The sequence below is a fragment of the Lytechinus pictus genome, unplaced genomic scaffold, assembly GCF_037042905.1.
Source record: "Lytechinus pictus isolate F3 Inbred unplaced genomic scaffold, Lp3.0 scaffold_19, whole genome shotgun sequence".
Classification (NCBI taxonomy): domain Eukaryota; kingdom Metazoa; phylum Echinodermata; class Echinoidea; order Temnopleuroida; family Toxopneustidae; genus Lytechinus; species Lytechinus pictus.
In genome coordinates, this window is record NW_026974140.1 from 17273506 (window position 1) to 17288814 (window position 15309).

Below are 15309 nucleotides of genomic sequence, written 5' to 3' on the forward strand. Positions count from 1 at the left end.
TTTAAAAACTTCCATTGAAACTTGCCTCGCCTCCTTTTAAATTTGTAGTACAGTTTATTCTTTTTAAAAACCTCCATTGAAACTTGCCTCACCTCCTTTTAAATTGGCTTCACCATTATAATATGCAGGTAAGGTATATTCATTCTCTTTTTTAAACATCATTGTTCGCTATAAGCTTAATCCCTCACCTAGATCAATTGGCTATATATAATACCTTTTATTCTACATTATTCTTCCCTTAAAAAAAAAAACATTGTACTCCTGCGCCTCCCCTGATCTGACATTTGCCTCTCAACGTACTGTACATAGTGTTATTATCTCTTTATATCGGAAACTTCGTTTTACCGAATTGCCATGCACTCTCTCCGACGCGGTGTGTAGTACAGCATGGAATACTACCAGCCGATGGTACACACACACACACGTTATTTGACAACTTGTCTCTGGAGCCAAAGTTCCTCGCATATAACTTTCTGCATGCCAGCTGTACTCAGTGTGTATTGAACACGCACGACCACGATCTAATGAATATTCATCGGCGAGAGTGACGTAATTTTACGAGTCTCCTTTCAAACTTGGTTCATAAGTGCCTACCATATTAAATCCAACTACTAATGGTGCCGAATTGATGTTTTGACTTCGAGCTCGAGCTGCTAAAGTTAGCTGTGGCAAGTGGGAAATCTCAGAAATATTGTAAGGCAGTAAAGTAAGTAAAATGAGCAGGATTAATATGAATAAAAGGAAAGGGGCAGTAAAAATTGAATGAATTCGAATTATTTGAAGGTCTAACTCTAAGTTACGTATTCTTTGCAATCATTAGCCGCTGTTCTGGCAGTGGCCTGGCCCACATCACATGCTTATTTTTGTGTTTGTGAAATTGTCAATTGTGTCAATATGGATTTGGACGTGTAACTTATTTATTTAGTTATGTATAGTGAGTGATTGTAATTTGTATTACCGACCGGCCTTGTATTACCGAACGCGCGCATCATACACATCATAAAAAAAATTCATACATTCAAAATTTCGCAACATCCTTCCAAAGAGAACTTGAATAGAAAGATGATGAAAAATGGTCAAAAACACATTTTCAAAGTCTTAATATTCTAAAAACAATAAAATATGGTCAAAATAGCTCATCAGTGATTTTGTTGTTTTCTCAACTTTTCCCATAGAAAACACACGTTCGGTAATACGATACCTTTTTCAAGTGACCAAAATATTTCACATGCGAAGAGGGGTCCGATTGGAAGCAAAAATCGTAAAAAGGAAAAACGATTGCGGCAAAAATTTTACATATTTATATTTTGTAGGTAATTGTGTATTTATGGTGAAAGTTTGGTGAATTTTATGAGAATAATGTGCTTGATATGATTGAATTCATGAAAAGTGTTCGGTAATACGATCCACTACCATACTAATATAGTCACTGTAGCCTGTAGGCCTAAAAAAAATGAGATCTAGAGTCTAGTCCTACTAGATTCTATTATATTAGTTCATACTATGAACTTACTTTATTAGAAATATAATCTAGCCTTTCTAATTCTAAGTTAGGACTAGAAAAAAAAGTAGAATAAACATACATAAAGTTAGATAGTCATACTCATGGACATATTACACCCATGGGCTCATATCATCTCGCGTGCGAAGGAATATCATTCATAATAACGCGACACACACGACACATCCATATACTACTGGGCTTTCGCCCACATAAAACATCACACATAATTAGGGATTTCACATTCTGCTATGATTTTATGAAACTTACCCAATCATTTAGATCCTTCCGTGACTTCTTGAAGTTTCTTCTAAAAAATATGTATATTTTCTTGATCTTTAGTGAAGATTTCACAGAAATGAAATTTGGTCAGCGCCGATATCAATTTTCGTCTAAAGAGGGCGCGCGATTTACATTCATATCAAAGACACGACAAGGGAAAGACGAGGCACCTACACTATTTTACACGCAAATTGACGCAGGTCATTACGCAAAGTCCGTGAAGTGTCCAATCTTTTCACTGTAAAGACTTTGGTATACCATATTATTGATGTTCGTTCTGCTGGTTTCGTTCCAGGCACGTATATTTTTTTCAATTTTTCTTTATTAGTCATCGTTTTAAATTAATTGCAGAAAAGTGTTATCATCGCCAATAATAATCTTGAATTATGTTTTTGATATGTTTGAAGGTATTTCATTTATTGGTGCCCATAATTAGTAAATTAATCATAAGAATTGCGCATTCAAAGAATTTAGACACAGTTATAAAATTACCGAGGAGCTGAATCAAGGTTGTGAAATTCATTAGCGCCACCAACGGGCCTCCTTGTATTTCCGTAGAAGAGACAAGCGAAGTTACTTTCCAGGCTGAGGTGAGCGATATTTGCTCTTTTTGACCGATTATTATATTCAAATTACATTTTTAATTTTTAATGTATTGCTACTTACCAGAAAGAGCCCTGGTGAGTAGCGAGAAGGAGTTTCGGCAAATATTACTTCAGCAATGAAGCGATGTTTGCCGACTACTTCGAAATCAAGGGTCAAACACGGTTCGGTGTACGAGGTTAGTATATATATATATACTAACCTCGTACTAGTGTGAGTGGACATATTAGTACATCATCAAATCATCATATAATTACTTCTAGGGCAGCCGGCAGGCCTGTGAATAATGCGAAGCGTATTCTTCCCAAGTTCCCAAAGAATTAAATCATATACTAGTCTTAATTAGGCCTACTCTAGATCTAAAACACGATAGGCCCCCTATTGGCTATTCAAGAAAATTCCACTTTGCTTTCTTTTTTTTGTCAAGACAAGACTCAAGAGAGACAAGTAGATCTACAAAGTACAAGAATCAATCAAGCCAAGGTCGGTGCAGGTTAGAGTGAAAAATTCGCTGTTTTGGAGAAGTTTTTAAACATTTTTAAAAAAAATTCAGCCCTCGTACACATATAAGAATTCCATAGGATTTGTTATGGTGGTGGTTTGCTCGACACTTAACTACAGCATCTCCCTTTTAAAGAGTTTAGGAAATAAGTGTACAAAGCATATTTCCAATTTTAAGAAAGATTAGAGTTTTTAAAAGAAAAAAAATGAATTGAGTCATTGAATAGTGTGAAATTAATTCTTTATTTTCCCCTTCTTCCAGATCTTTTGCTTATTGTGCCATGGCTAACTTTGATGAGAAGAGCGGTGTGGTTCCATGTCTAACTCCTTGGGGTTGTTGGTATCAGACCATGGATGAAGTTATGGTTGAGATCAATGTACCAGAAGGAACAACATCAAAGGCAATCAAGGCTACCTTTGGAGTCAATACTCTATCCTGTTCAGTCCCAGGTGTTGAAATCAAGGTAAGTGATAAGAAATACAAAATGAGTGATGACGAGCTATAGATATCAATTTAAGAACATTTTATAGCTTAATCTTATTCCTAAGCAAAATTGTATTTTCAAAATTGAACAACAGTAATTACCCTCTAAGTGACATTCATGTATGCAGTTCAAGAATGTCCTTGTCAGTTTTATTAATAATATTCTGTCATAATATTCAATCGTTGAGAGTTGGCAGCTTTGATAATGCTAAAAATGTTATTTTAATGATTTTTATTTTCTCTATTTAATTCTTCATATTTACAGGGAGAGTTGTATAGTAGGGTAGTTGCTGATGAGTGCTTATGGAGTCTAGGTAAGTTTACAGTTTAGAATATATCTTGCTCATGAAAAAATTAAAGGAAGATTATTGAGTTTTCGTGGGGAACTTGACACCATTTGAAAATGAATCGCCTAGAGTAGAACAAGATTTGTAACCTGCAGATGTTGTATAATGCCATTCTTAATTGCTGTTTGGTTAAGTCATTATCTTAAATTTTCCTGGCCTGACAGTTTCGGAGGCTAAGCAGGCATGCCTTAAGAATTCATTAAATTGGCTTTCCCGTTAAGATGTATCTGTTACAGGTATTCCCAATGTTTCCTAATGCTTTTCACAAAGTCTGGGATCAGCAAATGATCTTCCTCCACGAAAGCTTACACCCATTTGAGTTCAACATATTCTACATTTACCGGTATTTTATTTGAGGTTGGTTGGTATGTACCATATTACTAGGCAGTCAGACAGATAGAATGGGATAGGTATCAGAGACTGAGAGTCTAAATTAAAGACCAATAATGAATATGATCTACATTTAGTGGGAACTATTGCTGCCCCCCCCCCCCACATAGAGATTTACAATCATTTTGCACTTCTCATCCTGTAGTAATTACCATTAAAACATTGATATGATTGGCTGCTGATGAGCCCTGTTACCATCTTGGTGAATATTGACAAAGTTACAATAATTGTAAATCTGTATGAAATGGCCACAAGATGATGGGACGATACTTTGAAAGATTTACTTCATATACCACAGTACATGATGCTAGTTAGATAAATTCTGATAATTTTCTTTGTTGAAAATCACTCAGATATATTAAAGTTTTTACACCCATTTTTCAATTAAAGAAAGTTGTCATGTACTACTCTGAGCAATCAATGATAGAGAATCTGAAAGTTCCTTTGTTTATGTTTGTTCGATATACCAGAGGACAGGAAACTTGTAAGATTGGTTCTTATCAAGTCAAATCGTCAAGCAGATAACTGTTGGAAGTCACTTCTCAAAGGTCAGTATGAGGCTGACCCTTTGACCTTTGACCAGATGGAGAAGAAGCTTACATTACAGAGGTTTCAATATGAGGTGAATGGTTGATGTTTATTAATCTGAGGTTCAGGCCTTGTCATATCAAAGCCGGTCCAGGGTAAAGTTTCATGAAAGACTTTGTTGGATATTTTATTCGACAGTTACCATAGTAACAGTCAGAGCCATGTGCTACTCAGCCAATCAAAATCAAGGAAAACTTGTGAGATCTGATAACTTGTTATATTTAACAAAATGAAGAAATGCACTCCTAGAAAGTTTTTCACCAACATTTGTCCATCTCATTCTTGGTCTTTTAACTTAACTTTATTTGATGGACCAATTTCAAACTTGGCTCGGGTATCTTTTGTAACGATGCCAAAGATCACAGATCATTCTACATGTAAACAATTCTTACTATCTTTATATCTAAAAGAATCATTAATGAGATCATAGGCCACAGGTTATTTCAGACATGAAAATATCTCCTGATAACTAAATTTTTATTTTAAACCCATATTGTATTCAAATGCCTTTGAAACTATCTCATAGAACTTGCACTATTTCCATAGGCTCTGTATCTCACTATTCCTTTCATGCGAATCTCCCAAAGTTTTGCTCTTAATTCTTTCTAGACAAATTCTGTGTTTATAAAGAGGGATTAATTAATTCTCTTTAAAAATCAACCTTCCTGTAAGGCAGAAAGTATATTGGTTGACCATCATCACATTATAATGCGGTCATGATGCCATGGTTTACCCCTACAGCAACCAGGGTTCGATTTCAGCAATGCAGATATAACAGGCAATTATACAGGAGGGGGGCCCCAGCTACCCGGGAACTAGATAGCTTCACAATTAGTCAGGTTAGAGTCTTCCGTAATATTAGAATCAACGCTTCTTCTTTCATGCATGGAAATATAAAACATTTTGATAAATTACTTGGGTACTGGTTTGGGGTTGGTAAATACAATGCTTTGTAGATTTCTTTGCATATCAAGAGGCAATTTCAGAATCACTAAAGTGCTTGCATTATCAATTTGATGATGTTAAATGTTCCAGAGTAGAATGAAATTTCAGATGAGTCAATTCTCATCATCAAGATTTCACTGAATGCATGATAACTAATCTTTTCAAATATTTGGAGTGTTGTTTGTAGCACTTTGTAACTGAGATGAGGTGCTCTATCAAATATCTTCTGGATTGGGTCATTGACATGTCCTCATTACATTCAAAATGTGTTTGCATCTACACTTTCATAGAATGTACAGAATTAATTCAATTTTTTTGTTAGATATCTTGATAATCACCATCACCATATTTTGATTTTATTTTCTCTTTCATCCTGCTCCCTCTCTCATTCTCTCTCATCTCTATTTTCTAATGTAGTATGTTGATCAGTTCCCATGATAGTCATCTGAAGGCAATGAAGACATAAATGAGTCATCTCTCTACTCTTGTCAATGGAGCAACACATCAATCTATCTTTGAGCTTAACAACAAGTGGATGTATTCTAGGACACAATATACTGTCATAGGTAAATGGTGTGGATGTGATATCAAGAGAACTTATGTGATGGGTAGAAGATCATTGTACTGGATCTGTTCTTGAGTGTAATTCCCTTTGCATCAGAGTCAGACTGCCCTCTTTATTCATGAATCTTCAACATATAGACTTGTTCTATTAAAGACAAAAGACAGGTGCTTATATGAACAGCATGGATGGATAGTCCCAAGTGAGATCATACTCCATTTGACTGAAGACAAATGTACTAGAGATATGTGACAGGAAACGGGTCTATAAAAGGTGGTGTGAAATTCTGATGAAATGGAGAAGAGGCGCCTTTTTTGTTCTTTCTTTGGTGACACTGGAGCGTATCGATAGAGAATGGGTCCATATCCCTTACATTATGCTGGCATGATGTGCTGCATTGAGCATCATTTGATGGGTCACCCAACATTTTTTTCTTCAATGATTGCTCCCTTCTTCATTTTCCTGAAGAAACAGAGTGAGCTCTTAAGGTTCTAATCAGGTTATGAATAACATACCTGTATTAGGACTAGTGTTAGGGTTAAGCTTTGTGGTTATTATTCATTTTAAGTCTAGGGAACATTGTGAGAATATCATAACAAATCTATCAAAGAGAGGCCCCCAGACTAAAAGTTGATTATACCATCCTAAATTTCAACTATTGATTTTTTTTGTTTCCGTAGAGCCGTACTTTATACTTTGTATTCTTCTTAAAGTGCTCTGCATGGTTTATCTAATAATTGAATTGAAATGATATCCTTTGAATGTATCACAGTTCATTTCATTTTTTGTTTATTCATTCATTTTTTTTGCTAATTAGAGTTTGATGTATTTGGATAGATAAGTCATTTTGAGATTGGACATGAATTGTCTGTTGTTTATTCACTAAAATGATTATTATGGTGCCATATCACTTATTTTTTTTTAGCAATTCACAAAGTGATTTGTTGGCTATTTTCTCTGCTAATTGTGGAAATTTACAGAAATCCAATGCAATTAGCGATTCTCACAGACAAGGTACTTCATAAACATGTTCCCATGTTAGGTAAGAATCAATGTGCCAAATTGTAATTTTTAAGATAGCATTTTGAAATAGTTTTGAAACCATGAAATGTCTGTTTTAACTCATGTAAGTCATGTATTTTTTGAGATGTGATAATGTATTCAAAGTTTTAGTTTTTGATTGTTGTTAATCCTTTGTTGATGTATTTCTTGTCAATATGATTGGCCTGTTGCAGAAATAGTTGTTTAAAATGTGAATGAAAAAAAAAAATCAAGTGCAAATAAAAAATATGAAATGATGATTCTGAATATGAAATTGCGTTTGAATGTTAGTAGCATTTGGTTGCAAATTTTTGCACAACAGGCCTTATATCAGGCTCAATAAATCCCCAACTGACTGTATAGGGGCCTGTAGTAGAAAGATTTGCAATTAAACGCAAGTCAAAAAATCAATCGCAATTTAATTTTCAACCAATCAAAAGCCAGCATCCAGGAATTTTCTTAGTTTCATTTTAAACATAACTGTTTCTACAACATGCCACTGGAGTATTGTTTTCAAGCTACACAGTATCTTTGTGGATTGGCTTTGAGAAAACCTAAACACTACAATTAGTTTCAAGTATCAATTGACATACACATATTTATTAATTCTGTTTTGTTTCCAGGTATAAAATACCTATAAAACAACATAAAATACATTTTATTGTTCATTCCATTTTTCAGTAAAGTAAAAGAAAACCCCAAAGGTAACCTGAGGCACATGGATTAAAAATAAGTATGGATATGATTTTGTTTAAGATACTCGAGAAAAATATCTTTTGAGAATTGCTGATGCGTTTAATAGGCATTCATTCATTCCAGCTTATCTTTAGTTTTGGTAAATGCACCTAAAGTGCATGTCACTATTCCAGTTCATTACTAGATTATACATGTATGAATGCATGTGCCCCAAAACAGTTATAGTGTGAAGGATATAAACAGATAATGGGTATTATTGAATAAATATAAAAATTTTATCAAATTTATATTAATCAGGTGCCCAATCAATATAATATATCTGCATATTTTTGTCATGTATAAAAACCTTTACTTAGGGATGGGATGGGCTGACAATTTGGGGATGAAATCTGTCATTAGTTTTCAAATATCCTATTGTAAAATCTGTGCCGAAAGGCCAATTTAAAATAAGAATTTAAACATAGAGAAAGAGGGCACTAGATGCCCAATGTATATTTTAACAGCTGACAAAATTGCCAATCTATATTTTAATGGCTGAAAACACAATCAATGACAAAGTACTACACTTTTGTAATATTGGAATATTAATATGATATCAATACACATTACTAACCCTGTATCACAGCTTTTAATGGGCTTTAAAATACAAATGCAGCAATTATTGTTGAGCTGTTTTAGAATGTCTGAACTGTGATTGTGATGTTGATAATGGTGGTACTCTGAAAGAGCCTTACACTTTTTTTTACTTCGTGATGGCATTCATGATCATGCATACAATGCAGATGTGTTGAAGTTTAATTGTGCTTTTGAAATACGTAGAATCTATATTAAAATGTTTTGATAGTATATGTATTGATGTTTGTATGTTATTTGTATGGGTTGATCTTAAATGCTTTTTATGGGGGCTCACTGGGTGAGGACTATTTCTATTCATGAATGGTCAAGGGCCAGAATTCAAATGGTATCAAGAGGACTCAGTCTGAAATGAACAGGATTTTCAAATGGAAAGGTCTCTGCGGTCAATCCCCCCCCCCCCCCCCCCCCGCACCTTGGCACTGCACTGCGTGCAAATTCTTTGATTGTTCATAATATTTTGTGTGCTTAATCATTTGATTTTACCATAACATTAATCAGAACTATTTCCTTTCTGAACTTGTAAACAAAAAATGTGCAGTTTTTATTGGCATGTTCACACGATTCTGATCTGGATTATTTGAGAGTGAATTCATGAAAGGGATATTAGGTACCTTGTTAGAAGTAAAAGCCATGTCGTTACGGCAGGAATCCTGCAAGCAGCCTTTAATTATCACACTTCATCATAAACATAACAATGGACAGTGCCAGAAAGGTGCAGCAATGAAAAGATGAATAGTATCCATATTACTGGAATCCTTCATAAAGACAGCACAGAGTTATGACAAGTTGCTTAATGCAATGTGTATTGATTGAATATTATTGTTCACTCATTACCAGCTTGCTCGTCTTTCTGCCAAGTGTACAAATGGGCAGATTAGTTGAAATAAAAAAATCATGAATTTCTCAATTTTGTTATTCAGGGATGTACATTTGGGACTGTCCATTTTTCCAAATTTCCTTATAACGCAACTCTGCTACATGTCCCTGGACTCCTGAATTGCATACCTAGTTCATAAAAGAATAAAATCCTGTCTATTAAAACTTCTATATATGAAAGTTGCTCTTTTATGATTCCTCATGATATTGGTCCATAAAAGCAATGTTTCCTTTCATATATTCTATGTCGATAAATTGAGATGAAAATTTAATAGTATTGTAACATATCCTTATAAGGAAAAGGGGTTTATATGAACTTTTGGAAAGGAGGCCAGTTAATTGATCCGAAGACATTAAATCCTTATCATGTAAGTGATCTTGGTGCATCTTAGATACAAAGCACCTGGGACCAGTGACATGTACAGTTTCTCATCACGAACAAGCTAAAGCATTCCCAACAGAAAAACTGATTTATATCCTCACCTGCTGTTTTAGATACACGGTTGATGTCCTTTCAGATTGGATTACACGAGAGTCGACTAAGAGAGACTCATCCCCAATGTAAAGATGATCCTTGCATTGTAACAAAGTTTTGTGATTGATCATACATTGGTTTTGTGCGATTTGTGATCAATGCAATCGGTTGTTAATATCAGCTTTACAATGTTACAATCCTGCACTTAAAGGTAAATTCCAGTTCTGGTAACGATCTCAGAATGACTTTTTACAGAATCTAATATAATGACCACCCAAGTGTCTGTTTGTATGAATAAAAAATATGTGCCAAAGGATTCTGGAAGAAATTGTGTAATTGCTGAGAAATAAGCGCGGATTCAGTCACTTCCGTCGGGTCTTTATTCCAGCAATAATAATACTGTCCCACGTGTGCCTATCTGTGTTGGCGATCTTCAGTGTGATCGTATTTCAGCTTAGATTTTATGATTTTACAGAGTTCAGTTAATGTGACTGTACCAGATCTAGATCCACGATGATATAGTCATACTTAACCTTGGTTTTACAGACTTTCTCACGAAATTAGTGTTTTACTGCAACTACTATCATCTAGCTTTAAGCATTGTTTTATATGGGGTCTCTGTATATTAACGTTACTGCTCATATGAAGAAAAAAAAATCAAAATTCCAAAGGTTTGTTATTCCAAAAACGAACTAAGGTTGTTATTCAGACGGTTCAAAAGTTAGAATTGTAACTTTAGTTGTGATCCATCAAACCTACTTTACCAGCAATAGTTTGTATGGTTTCTCTAATTAGGACATAGAGCCTTGGAAGGCTTAGATGTAACTAAATCACAAGGAAATCTTGAGCCTATCACGCATCCAGCAATAATGCTTGATGGTTACTAATCAAGAGGAATGACGAGGACAAATCTTAACTCCATCGGGAGATCCATGTCCAATTGTATAACAGTTATGTCAGATTGAACTAGAAAGCACTGTCATAAGAAATTGTGATCCTGTTAAAGTATGCAATGTTTATCAATAAGCTCCCCACCCCCCCCCCAAAAAAAGGGGGGGTAAATGAAATGGTAATTTTGGAAGGTTTGCATGGCAAAGAGGCTTCTGGTACACATGTATAATAATAATAATGAAGGTATATTTACCCAGGGTAGCCACTTCAGTTCCGAAAACTGTTCTCCCAGCGGGCCCTGCTATTATTACTCGGCTAAGCTAGGCTACCTATTCGGTGCACACAGCTTTTTTGAGGAATTACTTCCTGCCGTCTCTTGGAATTTGAATTTGTTATACAATTAACTGTTATACAATTAATGTCTCTTGGAATTTGAATTAAAAAGAGTTAAAATATGTTCTTAGCATGATCTTTGGATTTGTATTAAAGATAAAACCAGAATGTCAAAGTTTAATACTTTAATACTCTTTAACCCTAAAAGGCCCGGGGGGCGGATTACACCCCCCTCTATATTTTACACGATAAATCTGCTGCGTGAAGTTTTTCAACCACGCCGTGCGCTGACTTTTTACTTTCAAATCTCGCACAACTTTTGAGACCAAATTTGCGATGCCCGGATATGCGGTTACAAATTACGCAACATTACATGTATGTAAGTGCATGTCATACCCAAAACTGCTCAAAAAACGTGAATTCATGTACAAATCCAATGCAAATTGTGTATTTAGCCAAATTTCATACATGTAGCATTATTTCTACTTTTACTGATTAAACTTAATTAATTTTGTCTAGTTTGTGATAAGAATTAAGTCTGCAACAATTTCCATTGAAAAACAAAAGTCGAAAAACAAAGAAATACATAAGAAAAAAATTGTGATACTAAATTTTTTTGAAGTACATTTGATCGGGATCCTACAAAGAGTCTATGAATAGTTATATCATGGACACTACCGTGGTTATATGCACCACTGAGTGACATGCAAATGAAAGAGCTGATGGGCCATTCTTGGTCACTTGTGTGACCCAAATTATGACAAATCTTGACTTTAATTAGTTATAACTCAAAATTTTATAGAATTAGCAAATCGATGTTTATATGACAGTAACATGTTTGGTCAATTCTCATTTGGAAATATTTCTTGGTGACAATATGCTTGTTCAAGGTCAGAGGTCAAAAGAAGTGGGTCACGTGTGTGACACAATTATGTTGCTGTCAGATAAACATTGAATTACTAAATCTATAAACTTTTAAGAGTTATAATTAAAGTCAAGATTTGTCATAATTTTGGTCACATAATTGCAAAGAACGGCCCTGATGATGTCCCTCACTAACTTTTTCTTTGAATTTTTTTTTTCAAATTATACAATATTTCAATTTTTACAAATTTTACAATAAGGACCAACTTGACCGAACCACAAATGTTAATTCCGCATATTCAGGGAGGAATAAAACTCCCTTCACATGACAGTGAGAATAAAATATAAAAGAAATAGTGGATGATGTCATCAGTCACCTCATTTGCATAACCAGGATGTGCATATAACTGTTTTTTTTTATTAACCGAAATATAAAAATGTCATAACTTTCTTATTTTACATCCGATTGTGATGAAATTTTCAGTGTTATTCTTGTTGGATTTTTCTCTTTTTATTCATATCAATTTTTTGTTGAGGTGGACTTGTCCTTTAATGTCAAGAACACTAATGCTATGAATACCCTCCCATTGGCAATGCGAACAAGATCTGTGACGTCACACATGTACGACTCTCCCCTTTGAACATTGAAAATTTACCCAAAGCATCTTTTTTTGGCGCATTCTAATGATAGGACAAACAATTCATCCATAATATACTGTTGTGAAACCTATATTACATGTCCTCTCATAAAAAGAACACCAGATTTTGTGACAGACAAGATAAAAGAGATAATTTACGTGAAATATTTACCAAAGTAATGGGGAAGTTGTGACATCACAGACCTTGGTTGCATTACCAATAGGGATCTACATAGCATTAGTGATTTCAATATTCAAATGCTCATAACTTTCTTGCTACTCACTTCATTCTTCCTCAAACTTTCACTGATCTTTTTTTTTTCTTTATACATTGTTTCAAGGGTTTCATTTACCTATAACACATGTAATTTACTTGGTAAATTATCACTTGGTATACACCCACTTTGGTCTCATCAATCATGAATCAATCCTAGTTCATCTATTAACCATTTGGTTAAATTGGCCCTTAGCACATGTACTAATTTCAAGTTAGACTATACCCATTTTGTCCAATCCACTTGGTATAAGAATACTTGGTTTATATGATTCATGAACCAAATATTGGTAAATATTGGTATAATAAGTATAACAATACCAAAGTGCAAAAATGTATTAAGAAGATGAAGTGAAGACTCAATATTCCTGAAACCTGTCATTTCAATCAATAAGCATTTCAGAATCAAGGGTAATGAGATAAACAAAAGGCACTGATAAAACATGGTTATTTTGATAAAATTTGATACATAATTGTTCTATCAAGCAAATCTATTCATTACTCAAATCAATTATCTTATATAAATACATGTGCAAATAAGATGACAAATGAAGGCAATAAGTAGTACTTCAAAATTAATAAAAGGTTTCAAAAACATTTATTGAATGATAATGCCATGATTTGATCAGCATGTAACACATTTTTGGCAAAGCATATAAAAATAAAATATAAACAATACATTTATATCTGGCAGCTATTGCAACCCAGTTGACAAAATACTTGTCATATTTCTTCAGTGGCCTGTTTCATAAAGATTTATGATGATACTTAGTAGTATCTTTGCCATGTTACCATGGTAGTTATCATAACAAAGTAAGCATAATTATAAGTCGTCCATGAAACAGGCTCAGGTGAGTGGCTGAAATCAATAAACATGCTTAATTATTGCTTTTCCTTAGGCTTATAGCAGACAGGTAATACATATCAAACACTTAGAACCACAAACAGCTAAGTGGTACAAAATATCAATATGACAGAATGAGTGAGGATCTTGCTCATAACAACTTAGAAAAAGACAAGCAAATAACATGGAAGTGTTTCATGAAGCAAACAATGATTTTCACTGGCTTATTTGTTATAAGCCAATTAGATGCAAAGATTTTGTTCATTTATAATAGACAGTGACAATCACTGTTTGTCTAAAGAAGCATTTAGACAGGAGTCATGAGATAATGATTGCCGTTTTACTTTCTACTCACATTTTTTGCCTTATTTTGCTGTCATTTGTGCTTCCAACCCTGGGGAATCCATATTGTAAAACATTCAACAAAATTTTCTTTTTCTCTATTTATTGTAGTAGCATTGAAATCACAAAGATGAGTTGCCTTTTTCTTTTCCATCTTTACATATGACAGACAAAACATACTGGTATTTCTGCCTAAGCTGAATCAGGAGACCACAGAAATATTTACATTTTAGAGTAATCAACGTTAGAAGACATAAATTACACATTTTGTATAATTTAGTCTGAAACATTGCTTCCATTTGGGAGGCGATTATCTAACATATGGAAGTTAACTTGAGAAGACTGTATTGTATTTACACTAAAAAAAAAATGTTGCCAAAATGAAATGTGGATTTTTAAGTCTATCTTTCTGCATATTGCAAAATTAATAGAAATGATCCCCTAAATTAAAATGTGTCATCTTGAAATAATGCTGAGTAAATATTTATTAAATATGTACTCGGCATTATTTCAAGATCATATCTGTAAACTGGATAATCCTGTTCAGATGGTGATTGCCTTGACGTAATTTACTCTAGAAATTAGTGTGTGATTTCATGTTACAACCTCTTAAATTTTCGAATGGACAAATAACCCCATTCTCACTTTTAAGCGACTGTATTTTCATTTGATGCTCTATTTCAAAACAAGGATGAAACAATATATGTATTACTTTTTGCAGTCATTTGACTCTTTAAGAAATAAAGGAACATTGTGCTACCTCTTATTGTGGCAAATCAAATCTTGGATTGAAGTGATACCCAACTAATATATTCTTTCATGGATAACTGAATTATCATGAGTAAAGGTATGCATGAGATAAGAGAGCTGGAAAGTAACTGACTGCTCACAAATCAGTAAGATTTAGGACACAATCATCCTCATGCTCAGCTATTTCCCCAAATAGCACACTTAATTCGAGATTTTCACATTTGATAGACTCCCATCATCGTTCTTCTGCAATGTTTCACTTTGGCAGTGGATGGATCTCAATATAAATGTAAATTATTTCAGTAGATAAGGATTTCCCTTCATATAAAATAAAAAAAATATAAGCCTCTGCAATGCATTCTGTCTCGCTTTCCATTTATCTTTCTCTCTCTCCTTCAGATAATACTCTGTTCCATGGCCTCACTGCTTTGTTTCTTTGCATGAAT

The 15309-nt window shown here is 34.0% G+C and overlaps 2 protein-coding genes across 4 annotated transcripts in view; one reads left to right on the plus strand and one right to left on the minus strand.

Annotated features, from left to right (window-relative positions):
* The first annotated feature begins 595 nt into the window (after positions 1-595).
* LOC129260783 (nudC domain-containing protein 2-like) lies at positions 596-8786 on the plus strand. Of its 3 annotated transcripts, none has more exons than XM_054898753.2 (6): positions 596-706; positions 3150-3351; positions 3637-3685; positions 4579-4730; positions 5438-5535; positions 6059-8786. In XM_054898753.2, the coding sequence occupies exons 2-5, from the start codon at positions 3169-3171 to the stop codon at positions 5513-5515; spliced, it is 462 nt and encodes a 153-aa protein (XP_054754728.2). In that variant the 5' UTR covers positions 596-706; positions 3150-3168; the 3' UTR covers positions 5516-5535; positions 6059-8786. The 3 variants fall into 3 exon arrangements, with proteins under 3 accessions (XP_054754728.2, XP_063970691.1, XP_054754729.2); XM_064114621.1 differs by having other exon boundaries at positions 4579-4656; XM_054898754.2 differs by lacking the exon at positions 5438-5535.
* A 6374-nt stretch (positions 8787-15160) lies between these two features.
* Positions 15161-15309, minus strand: part of LOC129260782 (gem-associated protein 5-like) — a 28386-nt gene continuing 28237 nt past the window's right edge. The window contains 1 exon segment of the mRNA XM_054898751.2: positions 15161-15309. Within this exon segment, the coding sequence (XP_054754726.2) occupies positions 15259-15309 (51 nt within the window). The 3' untranslated portion in view covers positions 15161-15258.